Below are 16260 nucleotides of genomic sequence, written 5' to 3'. Positions count from 1 at the left end.
AAAAAACCAGTGTTGGGACTAACGCGTTACAGTAACGCTGTTACTTTTGGCGGTAACTAGTACTCTAACGCATTACTCTTGAAATTCAGTAACGCCGTTAGCGTTACTGAATGGTTCGTTACTGCGTTATTTTGATGTAGATTGATAGCGAGCGGTAGTGATCGAGCACATTCCTCCTGACTCCTGTCTGTGTGTCACTCACCTGCGGGGACACGCTGTGCTGTGGGCGTGTTTTGTTTACTATAGTCCTCCTGACTGTCATGGCAGCGCCCAGCTACTCGCGTTTGTACACATGGATATTCTCACTATTTCTCTTTTGTCGAGCACAAAGAAAATAACGTTTTAGTTAAATGTCATTTGCGTTTTGGCTCAAAGATACTATCTACTGTCCATGCTTCAACGAAGCTAGTAGCAGAGTCTAACGTTAACGACCAGGACTCATCCGAAGCCACTCGCCACCCGCTTTCAGGGATCTACAGTAGTTAGCATGATACCAGGCGACACACAGCAAATGGGACGGAACACTTTTTCCAACTACTTGGAGAGAGAATATAAAACATGGAAATGAGATAAAGAAAATGTTTGAGGGGCTGGACTAATGTTACATCTCGACCACCGCAGACTTTGGTGAGTGCAGTGATGTGAATGCAAATGAATGGAAACTCAAGTTGATCAACGGATTTTGACTGTACGAATCTGCCAGGGAATCTCATCAATACTAATCAAACAATATAAATATAGTCCTTTCATGCACAATTGATATCCTAACTATTCCAACGTTGCAATGCACGATTGATATCTTAAACAACGTTGCAAGACGGTTATAATGAAACGCTCCAGCGACATCAAGGCTGTTCGTTCAACCTAAGCGGCGATACAATTAGGCACGGCGCATTTCTTATTACGTCGGGACTCGGGACAACATTTGTGTTTGTGTTTGTATAGACCACATTGCTTAGCAGAGTTCAGTGATGTGAATGGAAACTGTCAAGTTGATCAACCGATTTTGAGTATCTGTAAGGGCATGGGAGCAATCTTTTTTTTATTTTTTAAGTAACTAAATACCGTAGTTACTTTTCACAGTAACGCATTACTTTTGGGTGTAAGTAACTAGTAAAGTAACTGAGTTACTATTTTTCAGTAACTAGCACAACACTGGTTAAAACTGACTTCACGCTGCGTAGGGGCTCAGCTCGATAACCATTTATAGGCAGTTTGTGTTTTAATAAAATCATGGAACATAACTCCATGTTATTCAGCAGTAGGCTATTATGAGCAAACAAAATTAGTTAGATCACATTTGATTATGTAAGGTCATCATGCAGCACAAGCCCAAAGCAACGAAAATAAATCAACTCATTATTATTTATTTATCCCAAATGAACATTCCAACGGCAGGGCTGTACGCTAAGCTTTTTCACTAGGGGCACACTTGCCCCTAAATGAGAAATTTAGGGGCAAAGAATATTTTTTAGGGGCACATTTTTAAATAACTATTTTACCATTATAGTAGGGCTGGGCGATATGGCCTCTAAATGATATCGCGATATTTTGACATTTCCTCTAAAGCACTTAAAAATGCTTGATTTAACCCTTTGATGCATACAGTCACGCCAATATGATGATTATAATAAGTCGCTGCAACATATGTTTGCATTATTAAACCATGAAGATGCTTTAAAAAATTATTTAATGAAAATATACTAAGAGTAGTCTACTGACACTAATAAAATTTTTTTACATCCAAGACAATTTATATAACTCCTGGGTGCCTTAAGACTTTTACACAATACTGTGTTTTCTATCCACTTTTGACTATACCTTGTAACCGGTAGAGTAGCTCTAAAATAGCAATGACGTCATGTAACCACAGCGCGACTATTTCACTGCATTTGCCCCTAAAAATAGATAGAATTAGTCATAGATAATAGATATGTGCAAACTGGAAAAAGTTATTTGGAGGCTTCGCGCAGTGGGCGTGTCAACACGCAATTGTCATTTCATAATAAACACATATCACTGCGGCGCACAGCAAGTTTCAATTTCAGTTCCTGGCATTTTTAAACAGTGGAGAAAGGGAAGAGATTTCCCTATCGTTTTTCTTATATGAATTATTCTACGTTAATAAAACATACCTGGTGATCAACTACAGTTTGCCGTGAACATTATGATATGTGTGTAGTGTTCTGATAACGACGGCTGGGCAGCGGGAGCTGGAAGCTGGATTTTGCGAAAAGCATGCAGCTGCAGAGCCGCAGAGCGGGGCCTCTGTGCCTGCACAGTGCAATACTCCAATTCAGCCATTGGCAATTCAGCCGTTGGGTGGGGGGCGCTGTTGAGCGGGCCTGTGACCGGACCTGAAAGCGCCCCTGCTCTGCGGCTCTGCAGTTGCATACTATTGGGATTCGTTGGGAGCAGCACGGAGTCTCGACTCGGGACTTATTTTATTTGGAATATAATGACTGTATACGCAAAAGTAGCCTAGTTTTAAGTTAAAATATTATAAATCTACATGCCTTTTGTATCCAATTTGTATGGATTAATTTAGGAGTGAAATGCGAATGAAGGGTTGAAATCAGTACTCGCAAGCTTGCCCCCAGATATTATTTTAAACTCGCACGGACTAAATTAGGGCGCAATTTGCGACCATCTCGTCGCAGTGTACAGCCCTGAACGGCCTGTCTGCAGGCAGTCTGCCCCGTGCACGTCTCTATACATTAACTCATTGGATGCCAGACACGATAGTCGGGTTAACTCACCGACCGTTCAGCGTCAATCACGAGTATAGTCGGGTTTTAATAGTTATTTCTTTTATTAGCGATATCCATACATTTTCATCCATCCAGCCTGATGTCATCGTTGGGAATGGGTCTGAGCTCGCAAAAGGGCAAATACCGCCGCCTACACCTTCCAGCTGGTATTGCACTCCTTTGGGAATGGTGTAGTTTCTTTTCTGGGACGATCTGAGCCGTGCGGGCGGTTTTTCAGGCGAGGTAGGCCTCAACAACGATGACATGGAACAGTAACCACGCCTGCCCGTCAGTGTGTAACGGTCGGTAATGTGGTACGGACCTCCACAAGCAGTATTTGGAATGGCGATCAGATAATTGGATTATTTCTTTTGCATTACATCAGATACAAGGTAAGAACACTATATAAATTTGATCGTTGATCTGATATTTATTTCTACCCCGATCGACGCTGTCTCTGTGTGTGTGTGTGTGTGTGTGTGTGGCTGTGTGCCGTTCAGTGCAGGAGGGGACTGGGGGAGCCTCGCGCTACGAGGCTATTTTCATTCTTGCACGAGGAAGGATAATAATGATGATCTAGCGTTGATTTCAGGAAGATTCGATAATCAGGCGAAAAATGACAACGTGTTTAGTGTATTCCACTAAAGGGCTATTATTGCGTCTTTTCCTGGTATTACTAAGAATCACCAAAATTATACTCGTATTCAAAACGGTATAAAACGGAAATGTACAGATGAAAAAACTATCCGTTTTGTACATGTTGACTGGAAGCAACTCACTGATAATCGACGGGTGTATTAGACCCATAGCTATAATTTACGATATATTTTAAGCACTCGCAAATCTCGCAGTCCTCCCATTGATTAAAGCGGTGGCGTTCTAGACCTATATCGGGCATATCGCTCCGGCGCTGAATGAGTTAACAGTCGTCTATTAGTCACATTTAATTTTTTTTTTTTATTATTATTCTCTTTTTCCTCCTTTTTCAGATTTTTTTTCTCCCATCCCAATGTTAGTCGTTATGCCAATTCCCAATCCCCTTCCTGGTCGTTGCGGACTCTACCCCCTACCGTCGGTCCGGGAGGGCGGAGACTATCACATGCTTCCTCTGACACATGTGTACCCAGCCCACCACTTCTTTTCACCTGGCAGCGCGGACTCTCACTGGGAGAGTGTAACGCGTGGAAGGTCACACTACCTCTCCTAGATCCTTCCCTTGCTGTCCAGGCGCCCCGACCGAACTGTAGGAGTCGCCGTTTACAACGACCAGGACCCACCCTGGCCGGGTTTCCCATCCGCTAACATGGCCAATTGTGTTAGTATGGACGGCCGGCCAAACCGGAAGCACCACAGCTGGATTCGATCCCACTGTCTCTGTGGTGGTAGACAGACGCTTAGTCCGCTGCACTACCCGGCCGCCCCATATTTAACATTTTAAGCATTTTATGAGCAAACAAAATTCGTTAGATTGGACATTTGAAAACATTTCATTTCAATTTGTCTTGAATGGCCAAAACATGTCTGGTGAGCTTGCTAAATGTTACCAATTAAACCTTTTTTTTCACCAGTTAACCTGAAAGGCGTGCTGATCAGCAATAATGAAACTTCATGATTGTCGCTTGATGAGAGTATCGATAGACCGATTTGTTTATGTATGCTATATTAACTCAATCAGTGCCATCCACATAATATTACGCGTTTGCTCGTCTTGCGTTGGGTGCCAATAACGTAATATTACATTTTTGGATTGGTTGATATTTTACTTTGATCCCCACTCTAACGATCTGCATCACTTTCGCACATACACTAGAACTGCAATGCCGATCGACTATCAACAGGTGGCAGTATCGTCTGTGTCTGAACTGGAATGGCTTGGTGTTTATACGCGGCCTCCTTTTTTCCCCTTCTTGGTAGGGACCCCTCCTCCTGCTTGAACATGCACTATGCACAGGGATTAAAGCAAAAAAAATCTCCTGACTGAACCTTTTTTTCAGGCCAAGTCATATTCTTATTTTAATCTCCACTGTATTTTTTTTTAATAGCGTTAGCATTTTAACACTATGGCGACCGGTGGGGCGCGGCGATTTAGGCCTCAGAGGACAGCGGATTGTAAACAAACCGATGTACTTTCTAAGAGCTTTATATATCATTTATAGTATTGCTATCTGTCCATTCTCATTGTCACTTGAGTGCATAAACCGTGCCTTCATAATGGCTTAAAGAAAATAAAAATCCATCGGTTGGTTGTCATTTTATAGCGTCGTGAATATAAGGTATATTGCGCTTTTAGTCTAGGCTTTTCTGCAGGAGGCTGCAAAACAGGCTAAACGTTGGCGCCGTTATATCAAACGCCATTTCTGCTGTATATATACGAATGAAATAAAACAAACTGCGTAGCATCCGGACTATTACAGAGCATCTATGGATGAAATGGGGGCGGCGGGGAACGCCGATTACTATTATTGATTAGCAATACAGTGTGCGTTCAATATAGCATTTTCATTGATCGATCACGTTACGTTATAAAACAATGTCCAATCCAGCTGTAATTTGGGGTAATATTATCCTACCGTCAGGCCATGTGATCGCCGGCAGCATTTCCTCACCAGTCATCGGATTCTGGTAGATCGATGACTGGCTAATCATAAATCCCATTATTCCACGCTGAAAAAAACGCTCGGCAAGCTGATCCAAGATGGAATCTTGGATCTATGATCCGCCCACAGAACTGTACTTGCATTTTTTTTTTAAATCCACATAATGATACTGCAGTGGAGCGATGGCGCCCCTAAGCGGGTCTGGCCGGTACTGCATGTTTCGAAAATCAAATATGTGAAAAGATCCTGCTAGTGGATCGGGTACCTAAGAAGCGTTATAAATATGGAATAAAACAATAACAACTCGTCACGTATATACTCGTGGCTCTGGTCCACAACGCTCTTTTTCGAAACACGTATATATACATGGACGGACGCCATAGTGTTAAGGGAGCCTACTTGTAGAGCCTACGGTCCTGACTGACTATATACCCTACTGTTGTGGTTGTTGTGCCAGGCAGGGAGGCTGTGTGCTGGAGAGCATGAATGCAAGTCTTGTGGCTAGCTTCTGATTGATGGCGAGCTAGCACCCATTTCCCATTACTTTGAACCATGAACTAAACGGCTTGTTATCATACAAACAAGGGACTAAACACGTTTCGCAATTATGCCACAACAACAATGGACAGTCTCCTCCCCACCGTTTGTATATATTTTTTACCACCCACCCACCCCCTCCTAATGTAGTCTCCTCCTCATCATATGTATATATTTACTGTTAGGGTCTCTGGGTAACAGTACTGTATATTTGCATAACGTATATGTGACAAATGTAACAGTACTATACCTGTAAGTCATAAATGTCATGATGTCATCATGTATGTTGTGTATGTCATAAATGTCACTATGAATTGAAAATGGGGGACCCTGATGATGTAAACAAGACAAACATCTTTCTCTGGTCTGCATCCCCATAACAGTTGTGTGTATTGCTACTGGATTTACCAGATCCAGAGTGAATGAATGAAAACTTTATTTAATACACGAGACCCTCTTCTTGGGACCAAGTAAGGTTTCGTCGATAATCCAATGTACAGTTACCCCACGCCACCTACCCAACCACCTCCAATGTATATACTCTTTTTTTTAGACTATTTTTGTATCAAACAATACTGTATTTGTAAATTTGATAGGTCATAAATGTATAGATGTAGCAGTATTGTCTATCTGTATGGCATGTGTGTCATATGTTATGATGAATTGAAAATGGGGGACCCTGATGTAAACAAGACAAAAGTATTTCTCTGGTCTGCATCCCCATAACAATTGTGTGTATTGAGCCGTACTGTATTGTACCCATTCTGCAATTCTGTTAATAAAATGTTCAATCAATCAATATTTAACAGATTGCAGAATGGGTACAATACAGTATGGCTCAATACACACAATTGTTAAGGGGATGCAGACCAGAGAAAGAAGTTTGTCTTGTTTACATCAGGGTCCCCCATTTTCAATTCATAGTGACATTTATGACATACCGTAATTCCTCTAATAGTGACCTGTATTCAATTAAAAACAGACTCTATTAATGTCCGGGTGCGCTGTTGAGCTAAGCAATTATAAGCAGACCTCCTAATACAAACCGGGTTACTAATATACGCGTGAGCAAACCTCTCCTTACTTCCGTATGGAACACGGGTCGCGCGCAGCACGTAACACAACAACCGAGCTGAAAGCAGCGGACGGTAAAGAGCACGCATAACTGGAGGAGGGACAAAAAAGTGAGCGAGGAGATGGACACTACTTTCCAAGTGGAAACGTTGTGAGAGCTAACGTTGCTACCTACAGCATCCGGAGCTGCTAACTGGCTAACGTTATGAGAGCTAACGTTGCTACCTACTGTACCCGGAGCTGCTAACTGGCTAACGTTATGAGAGTTAACGTTGCTACCTACTGAACCCGGAGCTGCTAACTGGCTAACGTTATGAGAGCTAACGTTGCTACCTACTGAACCCGGAGCTGCTAACTGGCTAACGTTATGAGAGCTAACGTTGCTACCTACTGTACCCGGAGCTGCTAACGTTATGAGAGCTAACGTTGCTACCTACTGTACCCGGAGCTGCTAACTGGCTAACGTTATGAGAGCTAACGTTGCTACCTAATGTACCCGGAGCTGCTAACTGGCTAACGTTATGAGAGCTAACGTTGCTACCTACTGTATACAGGTATTTGAATGGACAATAAATAGGATGGACCACAGTATTGTGGTAGTCTACCTCAGTTGAAGTTATATTTCAAGTTAAATTGACACTGTTGCACTGTGTTGATGTTTTTATGGTATTTACCATAGGCAATATATTTTGTTATTGTAGTTATATGCTGGCTGTGTAGTAAATACCATATAAATGGTATGGTGTTAATGTTTACCAAGAGAATAAGCCTACCTCAGAATTGTTTATACCAGTATTGTGATTGCACTATTTTAATCAGGTAAAGTTACTTGATTTCACTTTGAAAACGTTGAAATGACCAGTGACCACCTGTAATTGCACTGTTTACCATTTCATACAGTACTTGGTTTCAATAAATGAACCCAGTACATTTTACTGGGTTCAAACTGACACAAAATGTTGATTTATTAATTATGATCCGTTTGAAAATTAGAAATATAGGCCTCTCTCTTATACATGCCTCCTCCTAATAAAAGCCTGGTACCCGCTACAGTTGAAACAAATACAAGCCCGGGTCACTATTGGAGGAATTACGGTACATGACATTGACATCATGACATAGGGACATACTACAGTCTACAGGTATATAGTACCGTTACATTTGTGACATATACAATATGCAAATATACAGTAATGTTACCCATATATCCTGACAGAGATTATACATATGATGGGGAGGAGACTGTACATTAGGAGGGGGTGGGTGGGAGAAAATATACAGTACTGTTACCCATAGATCCTAACAGAGATTATATACATGATATGATGGGGAGGAGACTGTACATTAGGAGGGGGTGGGTGGGAGAGAAATATACAGTACAGTTACCCATAGATCCTAACAGAGATTATATACATATGATGGGGAGGAGACTGTACATTAGGAGGGGATGGTAGAAAAAAGATACATACGTGGGGAGAGAATATACGGTGGGGAAGAGACTGTCTACAGATACACCTGTGTGATGTTGCTACGGAGTTAAGCTAATAAACTTATACTCACAACCACAGCAGGGGACTCACGTATTGTACTGTGAAGTAACACGACAATGACAAACGTGTTGTTTCTGTTTTTCTTTTTGACATAGTTGTGGCACACAGAACAAGTTAACAACTCACCACTACAGCCCCCAGTAGCGCTGCCTAGCCAGTCTCTTCAAACGTCCTCTCCTCTCGAAACTCTCTTTTGTTAGGTGGTCCCGCTGATCCTTTTCATCTGAGAAACCCGCGGTGGGTTTTCTTTTTAGTGGCCGGCTTACTCCTATTTAACCGACGCTATTAAGCTAACGTTAGCTAATCGGTATAGCAGCGAGTGCAAGCAGCGTGGTGGCTGTGACGTCGGTCAACAAGCAGAGTTGATGCGCGAGGCTGCAAAACAGGCTAGACTATTTTGTTACCCTGCCATGTGGCGGACAGACTTCTCAGTAGGGCCGTCTTAAATACTTCGACGCTTCAAAGCTTCGAACATTAAAAAAATATCGAAGTTAAAAAATTAAAATAATTTTTTTTTCAAATGTTCTTTTACTTCGATTCGTGTGTGTGTGCGTGCGTGTGTGTGTGTGTGCATGGGGCCATTGGGTGGGGCCGGGGGACACATACACTGGAGGAAAGTAACCCAGCTCAGCACTGCCCAAATTATATCACTATTGCCTGTTTGAAGGATATCATCCTCAAACACATACACCTACATGCCTTGTAGAATTCCACACATAAAAAAGAAAGATACTGGGATGAATAAACAAAATAGGAAATAAAATTCATGCAATACATAAATAAATATGAATCTCCATATGAAATAGAACATTTAGATGCTACTGAGATGTTTTGGTGAGTTCTTTGTTTTTTTGTGGAAGTAGCCCTTCTTAAAAATACATGAACATTCACTGATAATTGGTCTGTAGTGGAGTCTACAAGGTCTACATTGCCGGACCATGTAGAATCCGGACCTTGTAGACTGACATAATTCTGTGCATAGTTTAGTCTACACAGGCCATATTTCAAATAATCAAAATCTTACTTCATTCATCTTAAACATTCTTGATTTGGGGGATTGGTAGTTCCCATGAAATCTGTTCAAACGACAACAGCGATCCACCTTGAATGAAATCACACAGCCGAGTGAAACCTTGTTGGCTGCGTCACAGTCACGAAAGGGGCTACATAATTAATTAATTAATCCAATCCACTTTATTTATAGAGCACATTTAAAAACAACAAAGTTTACCAAAGTGCTGTACAAGTCCCACAACATAAGATATTTAAAAAAAAAATATATATATATATATATTAAAAATATTTAAAAATTTTTTTTTTTTTTTTTTTTTTAAGCTTCGAATTAAAATCGAAGCTCGGCCCCGAAGCTTCGATTGCCAAAAAAAGCTTCGAAGGTCAGCCCTACTTCTCAGACCTCGCAAATGTGTAACTCGTCCAATAGCCTGCAGCTGCAACCGCGGAGCGAGCCTCCGGAGCAAGCAGCATAATCATGTCTCTCGAGTCGCTGAGTGATGACTCTGCTTGGCGCGGCGCGATAGAATTTTTTTCTCTTTCATATTTGGCGCCTCTGATTGGCTCAATTTTGTTTCAATGTGTATGCATCTACAAATCATATTATACCAGGTAGCCAATTCCGTCAGACTGCAAATCAAATGGACGGATCTCCCCAATCAAATTGACGGAAATCGGTCTAGAGACGGAACGCTTTAATGCATGACTATGCACATCCCCAACAGTAATGATTTATCTATTATTTTGTGTAAGTCTGAATGATCAGCTCTGACATGTTATATATATTGATCAGTGATTAAATGACCCCCAGTCAAGGCCCCCGGGCCCCTGTGGACTCACCAGCACAGCCAGGTCGGCTTGCGATGCCCCTCCAATCATGTTGGGAACAAAGCTTTTATGGCCTGGGGCGTCCAGGATGGTAAAGTGCTTTTTCTCTGTCTCAAAGTACGCTCGGCCAACCTCCACCGTCTTGCCCTTGTCCCTCTCCTCCTGGTTGGTGTCCAGGGCCCAGGACAGATACCTGACAAGAACAGACTACTGGTTACACATTTTTATACAGGGGAGATATATATATATATACATACACACACACATGATGGGAACTGATGTAATCAAATGGAAACAATATTTAATTAGATTAAAGGAAGTCACATTAAATCTGGCAAATGTATTTTCTAGGCCTGTCCCTGACTAAGGATTTGTATAGTCGACTTTGATTGGCCAAAACTTACTAGTAGGGATGCACGATATTGATTTTTTGACACCGATATCGATAACTTTATGCTCCTCAAGCCGATATTTATTGTATTAATTTTTTTTAAATGTATATATATATATTTATGGATACATTTTTTTTTTAGTATTTATAAGCTCCGACGTCATCTGTACTGCCATCGGTACTCGAGACATTATGGAGTTTTTTTTTGGGGAATTTAGACGTCGCAAACTAATCTTGTTGGCCGTTTTCTATATCTCTCCTGCCTCGGTGTCTCTGCCTGCGCGAGGAGCGGGCTGTGTTGTGCTGTGCTCACCAGTGATGCCGGTAACGCGTTACTAAGTAACGCGTTATTGTAATCGGATTACTTTCCCCCGAAAATAGTAATCTAACGCGTTAATCTTTAAAAGCCAGTAATCTGATTGCAGTTACTTGTCCAAGTGGCTGTGCGTTACTATTTCGTTACTATCTCATCATAAATTCATAATGCAGGCGGAATGCAGTATTTTATTTCGTTTGACAGTCAAAAATACATTTTGAGCTGTTTTTCTTTTGGGAGTGACGTAGTGTGGCAGTGAAAGGGTTACACAAGAATGTGTCCCGCGGCGTGACTGGACACTCTGTCTGTGAGTGACATCTGCTTTGATACAATCACATTCCCCATCCACAGTCTGCGAATCAGAGGCAGAGTAGGGCGGGTCTTCACAGCACGTCATGTGACATATGCGCCAATCGTGTGACAGCAGGGCTCCGTCGTCGGAGAATTCCACCCCAAAACGCTTGGCAAAATTAAAAGTGAGTTTCTGTTCAGACTTCCATCCCAAAACGCTCGTATAGCCTCAGTCACTACTTCACGTTCATATGCGGAGGAAACAAAATACTGTCTACCGCTAAAAACAGCACATCCAATTGCATTGAAAGCATCTGGAATCACAACAATGGGGGACCCTGATGTAAACAAGACGAAAGTCTTTCTCTGGTCTGCATCCCCTTAACAATTGTATGTATTGAGCTGTACTGTACCCATTCTGCAATCTGTTAATAAAGTTCTCATTCATTCATTCATTCATTCACTAGCCGACGCTTCGACTAGGTACAGGAGGACTCGGAGGCCAGCCAAACAGCAAAAGAGAGAGATTGTTTCTTTCCCTTTTGATTAATGTATATTTGATGGTGGCAGAGCAAAAGCTCTTATTTGCCAGATTTACAGTTAATTTACATGTTAAAGAGAGACTGATTGTATGTTTATAGAGAGACATTTATAAAAACAATTTAATAGTTACAGTTGATATAATTGAATAGTTCAGCCTGCATTTGTTAGATGTGAATGGATACACTGGTTTTGTAAAACCACTGGCTGGCTGCTCTAATGCTGTGAGCATCATAGACTGTTGCTTTACCATACTTGATGGTACAGAAGCTGAAGCACTAACAATTTACGTTATGTGCAGAGAAACAAGTTAAAAACTATTTATGCACTTTCAATAAAGCGTTTAAAAAAAAACGGTTGGGGGAACGACGACGACTTCGTAACCTAGTTACTTTCAAAGTAACTAAGTTACTCTGATAATCAAGTAATCAGTAAAGTAACTTGGATTACTTTTTAAATGAGTAATCAATAATCAGTAATCGGATTACTTTTACAAGTAATCTGTGGCATCACTGGTGCTCACACACACACTCACTCACACACACGGGTGCTGCCGAGTACAGACAGCTCTGCTCTCATCATGGCGGACAGAACGAAACGTTCAAAAGTCTGGGTCTATTTTACTAAAGTCGATGCTGACAACGCTCGTTGCCACAAGTGCAACAAGACATTTGCCAGTAATGTATAAGCGCTGGTACTTGTCAATGTGGCTGGCGGGGAGATAACGTTAGCTCCGAGTAGAATAATGGCTGACAATCCGGAAGTAAATAAACTAATGAGAGCTTCCGATTGGTGGTAAGAAGAAGAGGTGGGTGCAAGCGGTGGGACGTAATTGGCAGATCGACTGTCTGCCTCCGAATGTAACGTGACTACGTCACAGCCAAGAAAGGGAGCGCTGGATTTGTGAAAAACTCCCTGTTCCTAAACCACACGCTATCAGTGGTACCACAGTACTGGCAAAACGGGAGGAGGCTATAATAAAAACAAGCGCCCTTCATCCAAATCCACCCACACCGGATTTCTTTTAACCAAAAAATGTATTATATATTATCGGAGCTATCAATAACGTTATCGGGTTTATCGGGATGACGTCATAATTGCTGATATCGGCCCGATAATTATCGTGCATCCCTACTTACTAGTAGACTATTGAATGCCCGATATGCCACCCGAATGCAAAAAAAAGTATATATTATTCCACTTGGGCTGTGGGGGGTGCTTAATGTCTGAAGGAGTCGACTGAAGGCTTCTTGTCCTCTGCGAAAGCATGCAATTGGTCCACTGATGGATACATCTTGATATTTGTCTAGTGCAGTGGTTCTCAAACTGTGGTACGCGTACCACTAGTGGTACTTGAAAACATTTCCAAAAAAGCTTTTAAAAAAAAAAAAAAAAAAAAAAAAAAAAATTGTGCAGTCAGGCCACTGAACCAGTGTTTCTGGTTGCGGCGGCGCGATAGTTAGATCATCTAAGTGGGGAACAACCAGGAGATCACTGACAGAGAGTAATGCAGTCTAAACAGTCATAAATCTTTAATTAAACTTCAGCCCTGATCATAACTATTTATTTTTAGATTTCTTGTAATGTCAGATAAAAAATGAAATACTCCCACTTTTCTGAAAAGAGTTGGTGTTAAATCTGACATTACAAAAAAATCCATCAAAATATGTGTTGCTGCTAATCATTGACACATGCCTAGCCTGTAATAATCTCTCCCAGAAAAATGTACTTTGCATTTGATATATTGAAAATATTTTACTTTGTGTTTTTTTTAACAATAATTTGTGATGCCATCACACAAACTGGCATTTAAAGGGTAAACATTCAAAAATGTATTGAATATGTGTTTTCTTCTTTTTTACAATAATTTGTGATGCCCATCACAAACACTGGCATTTAAAGGGTAAAAATGCCTGCACCAGAATGCAGGAAATTAAGTTTTTGTAACAAAATAAGTGTGTGTGCGTGCGTGCGTGCGTGCGTGCGTGCGTGTGTGAGAGAGAGAGAGAATGACGGACAATTGCTTGCTGTGTGAGAGAGAGAGAGTGAGAGAGAGAGAGAGATAGAGAGAATTAAGTACATTTGCTGAAATACAGTTGTTCTTAATTTTCTCACTTGCTATGTGAGAATGTTAGTTATTATGTTCTCAATGCCCCTTGCATTGGATGAGTTGTGTGGAAGCGTAGTTCTAGTGCTATCTCTTTGTACATTGTGGCTGTGTCTGACAAAAGTTAACAATAAATAATGGTATCAGGAATACATTTGCCTCCTGCATGAACTGTGCATAGCTGAATAGACTGTATTTTAACACCGGTCATATGGTGGTACTTGGAGAGCCAGCTACGTTCTCAGGTGGTACTTGGTGTAAAAAGTTTGAGAACCACTGGTCTAGTGTGTTCATTAGACGGGTGAAATCCTCTTTCAGTGCCTTTATTCAGTTTTAAATTATTATTTTGTTAGTTAAATTATTGTTATTGTTAAATTAAGTTATTTTGTGCATCACTGTTTTGAATTTGATGCAAATTTGCAATGCATGAGGTTGTGTTAAATGACTGCATAAAGCAATCATTTGTTGACTCAGGTTGATAAGAGTATTAAAACTTGAAAAAATATCCGTTTAAGGTAGATTTAGAACAGATAAAAAATATGCGATTAATTTGCAATTAATCACAAGTTAACTATAGACAATCATGCGATTAATCAGATTAAATATTTTAAACGATTGACAGCCTTAATATATATATATGCGGTATATACAGCACTGTACATGCTAGCATACAGAGTATATGGGTATACTATAGTGAGCCAAACAAGTGTTAGGACTGGGGATGCCCTAATGGGATCGGAATTGGAGCAGATTGTGGCATATTTTAATTGATTGGCTATGTTGAGTGAGTCCGATCAAATTCGGTTCCTTTTTTTTCTTTAAGCAGAACCATTCAATTACCCACGTTGGATTTGTTTTGCTCACTTTAAATCTACTTGAAGTGTGCACCGTGCGCAGCTGTATTATCTAGGAAAATACAAACATTGGAACAGGGGGAAATAAACTTGCTTGGGACCTAAATACCACCACTCTACTTAACAAAATGTCTACCAGTAATTGTTAAATGTGACATTTCATGCTCAATTTCTTTTGGCGGGAAAAGGCGCACCATGTTTCTCTGTTCTTCTCCTTGGCTTCTCTCTCGTACTTCTCCAGGGTCCTCTTCTCCACCATGCCTGTTAGATACCTGCCAGAGGAGGGGAGGGAGAGAGAGAGGAAGAAAGAAATGAGCAAAATGTATCAAGCAGCGTGTCTACATGGGTAGATCTCAAGGTTGGGTGCTACAGTGGTGGTGAAGAAGGCTTAAGAGTGTGTCTAGAAAAGTGCTATATAAATGCAATGATCATTCATTCATTCACACAACCTGACACAGTGAACACATCTGGAATACCAGGGGGGTGGGGCAGATTTAAAGAGAAGGGAGACAAGAGTTACTCACATAATTTGTCCACCGATGGTCGACTTGCCAGCGTCTGGAGGGGAAAGAAAACAGTAGGAGTTGATTAACAAATAAGGGGAAAAAACAATAAGAGTGGAAACATCATTCATGCTGAGCCTGATTACATGGTGTCATCAATAAATGAAAAGGGGGCGGGATGAATTAAACTAAGGAAGCACAGATATGAAAGTTTGCAGCTGATACAGATAGTTCAAACAATCGGCCGATACCGATATTTGTACCCTGGGAAAAAAAGTTCTCTCTCTCTTACATAGTACTGTATTAGTATGTCTCTGTTTTGATTAATTGAAAATAGAGGACCCTTATGTAAACAAGCCAAAAGTATTTTTTTTCTGGTCTTCATCCTCCAGTCTTAGCAGCTGTTGTATTGAGCTGTACTGTACCCATTCTGCAATCTGTTAAAGTTTTCAATCAATCAATCAGACAAATGTATAGAAATTGTTTAAGAAAATGTTTAGCCCTATGCTTGACTATTATTTTAGGCATGGCACAAATTTTTTTAATAAAAATAATAAAATGAATAAAATAAATAGGCTACACGTATCTCTTTTTTGTGTTACAAATTGTGCTCACTGATATGAACATAGGCCTCTTTTTACTTACTTTAAAAAAAGGAAACATCAAGAAATATGTTTATGGTATTCCACCATGCCATGTGTGTTTTATTTTATAATGCTCATGATTATTGCTGAAGTCTGAGTCATACAATACTCACTGGCTTATAACTAACCTAACAGACTAACTTGTCTTGCTCAAGACTCGTTTATGAGTTTGCATGTCAAGTAGATCACAATGGAACAATTTTGATTGACAGTCGATTCTGCCAATTATGTCACACCGCTTGCACCCACCTCTGCTGTTCTTACCAA

The 16260-nt window shown here is 40.8% G+C and overlaps 1 protein-coding gene across 1 annotated transcript in view; it reads right to left on the bottom strand.

Moving 5' to 3' along the window:
- The window catches only part of LOC311241214 (eukaryotic peptide chain release factor GTP-binding subunit ERF3A-like), a 64605-nt gene that overhangs the window by 25598 nt on the left and 22747 nt on the right, over positions 1 to 16260 (bottom strand). Inside the window, exons 4-6 of the mRNA XM_084329969.1 lie at positions 15371 to 15404; positions 15041 to 15118; positions 10360 to 10540 (exon numbers count right to left, since the gene is read on the bottom strand). Coding sequence (XP_084186095.1) covers positions 10360 to 10540; positions 15041 to 15118; positions 15371 to 15404 — 293 coding nt within the window. The remainder of the gene's footprint in view (positions 1 to 10359; positions 10541 to 15040; positions 15119 to 15370; positions 15405 to 16260) is intronic.

This window comes from Notolepis coatsorum, assembly GCF_963971535.1.
Source record: "Notolepis coatsorum genome assembly, chromosome: 14".
NCBI lineage: Eukaryota > Metazoa > Chordata > Actinopteri > Aulopiformes > Paralepididae > Notolepis > Notolepis coatsorum.
The sequence above is the reverse complement of the archived record's forward strand: the minus strand, read 5'-3'. Positions and strand labels throughout refer to the sequence as shown.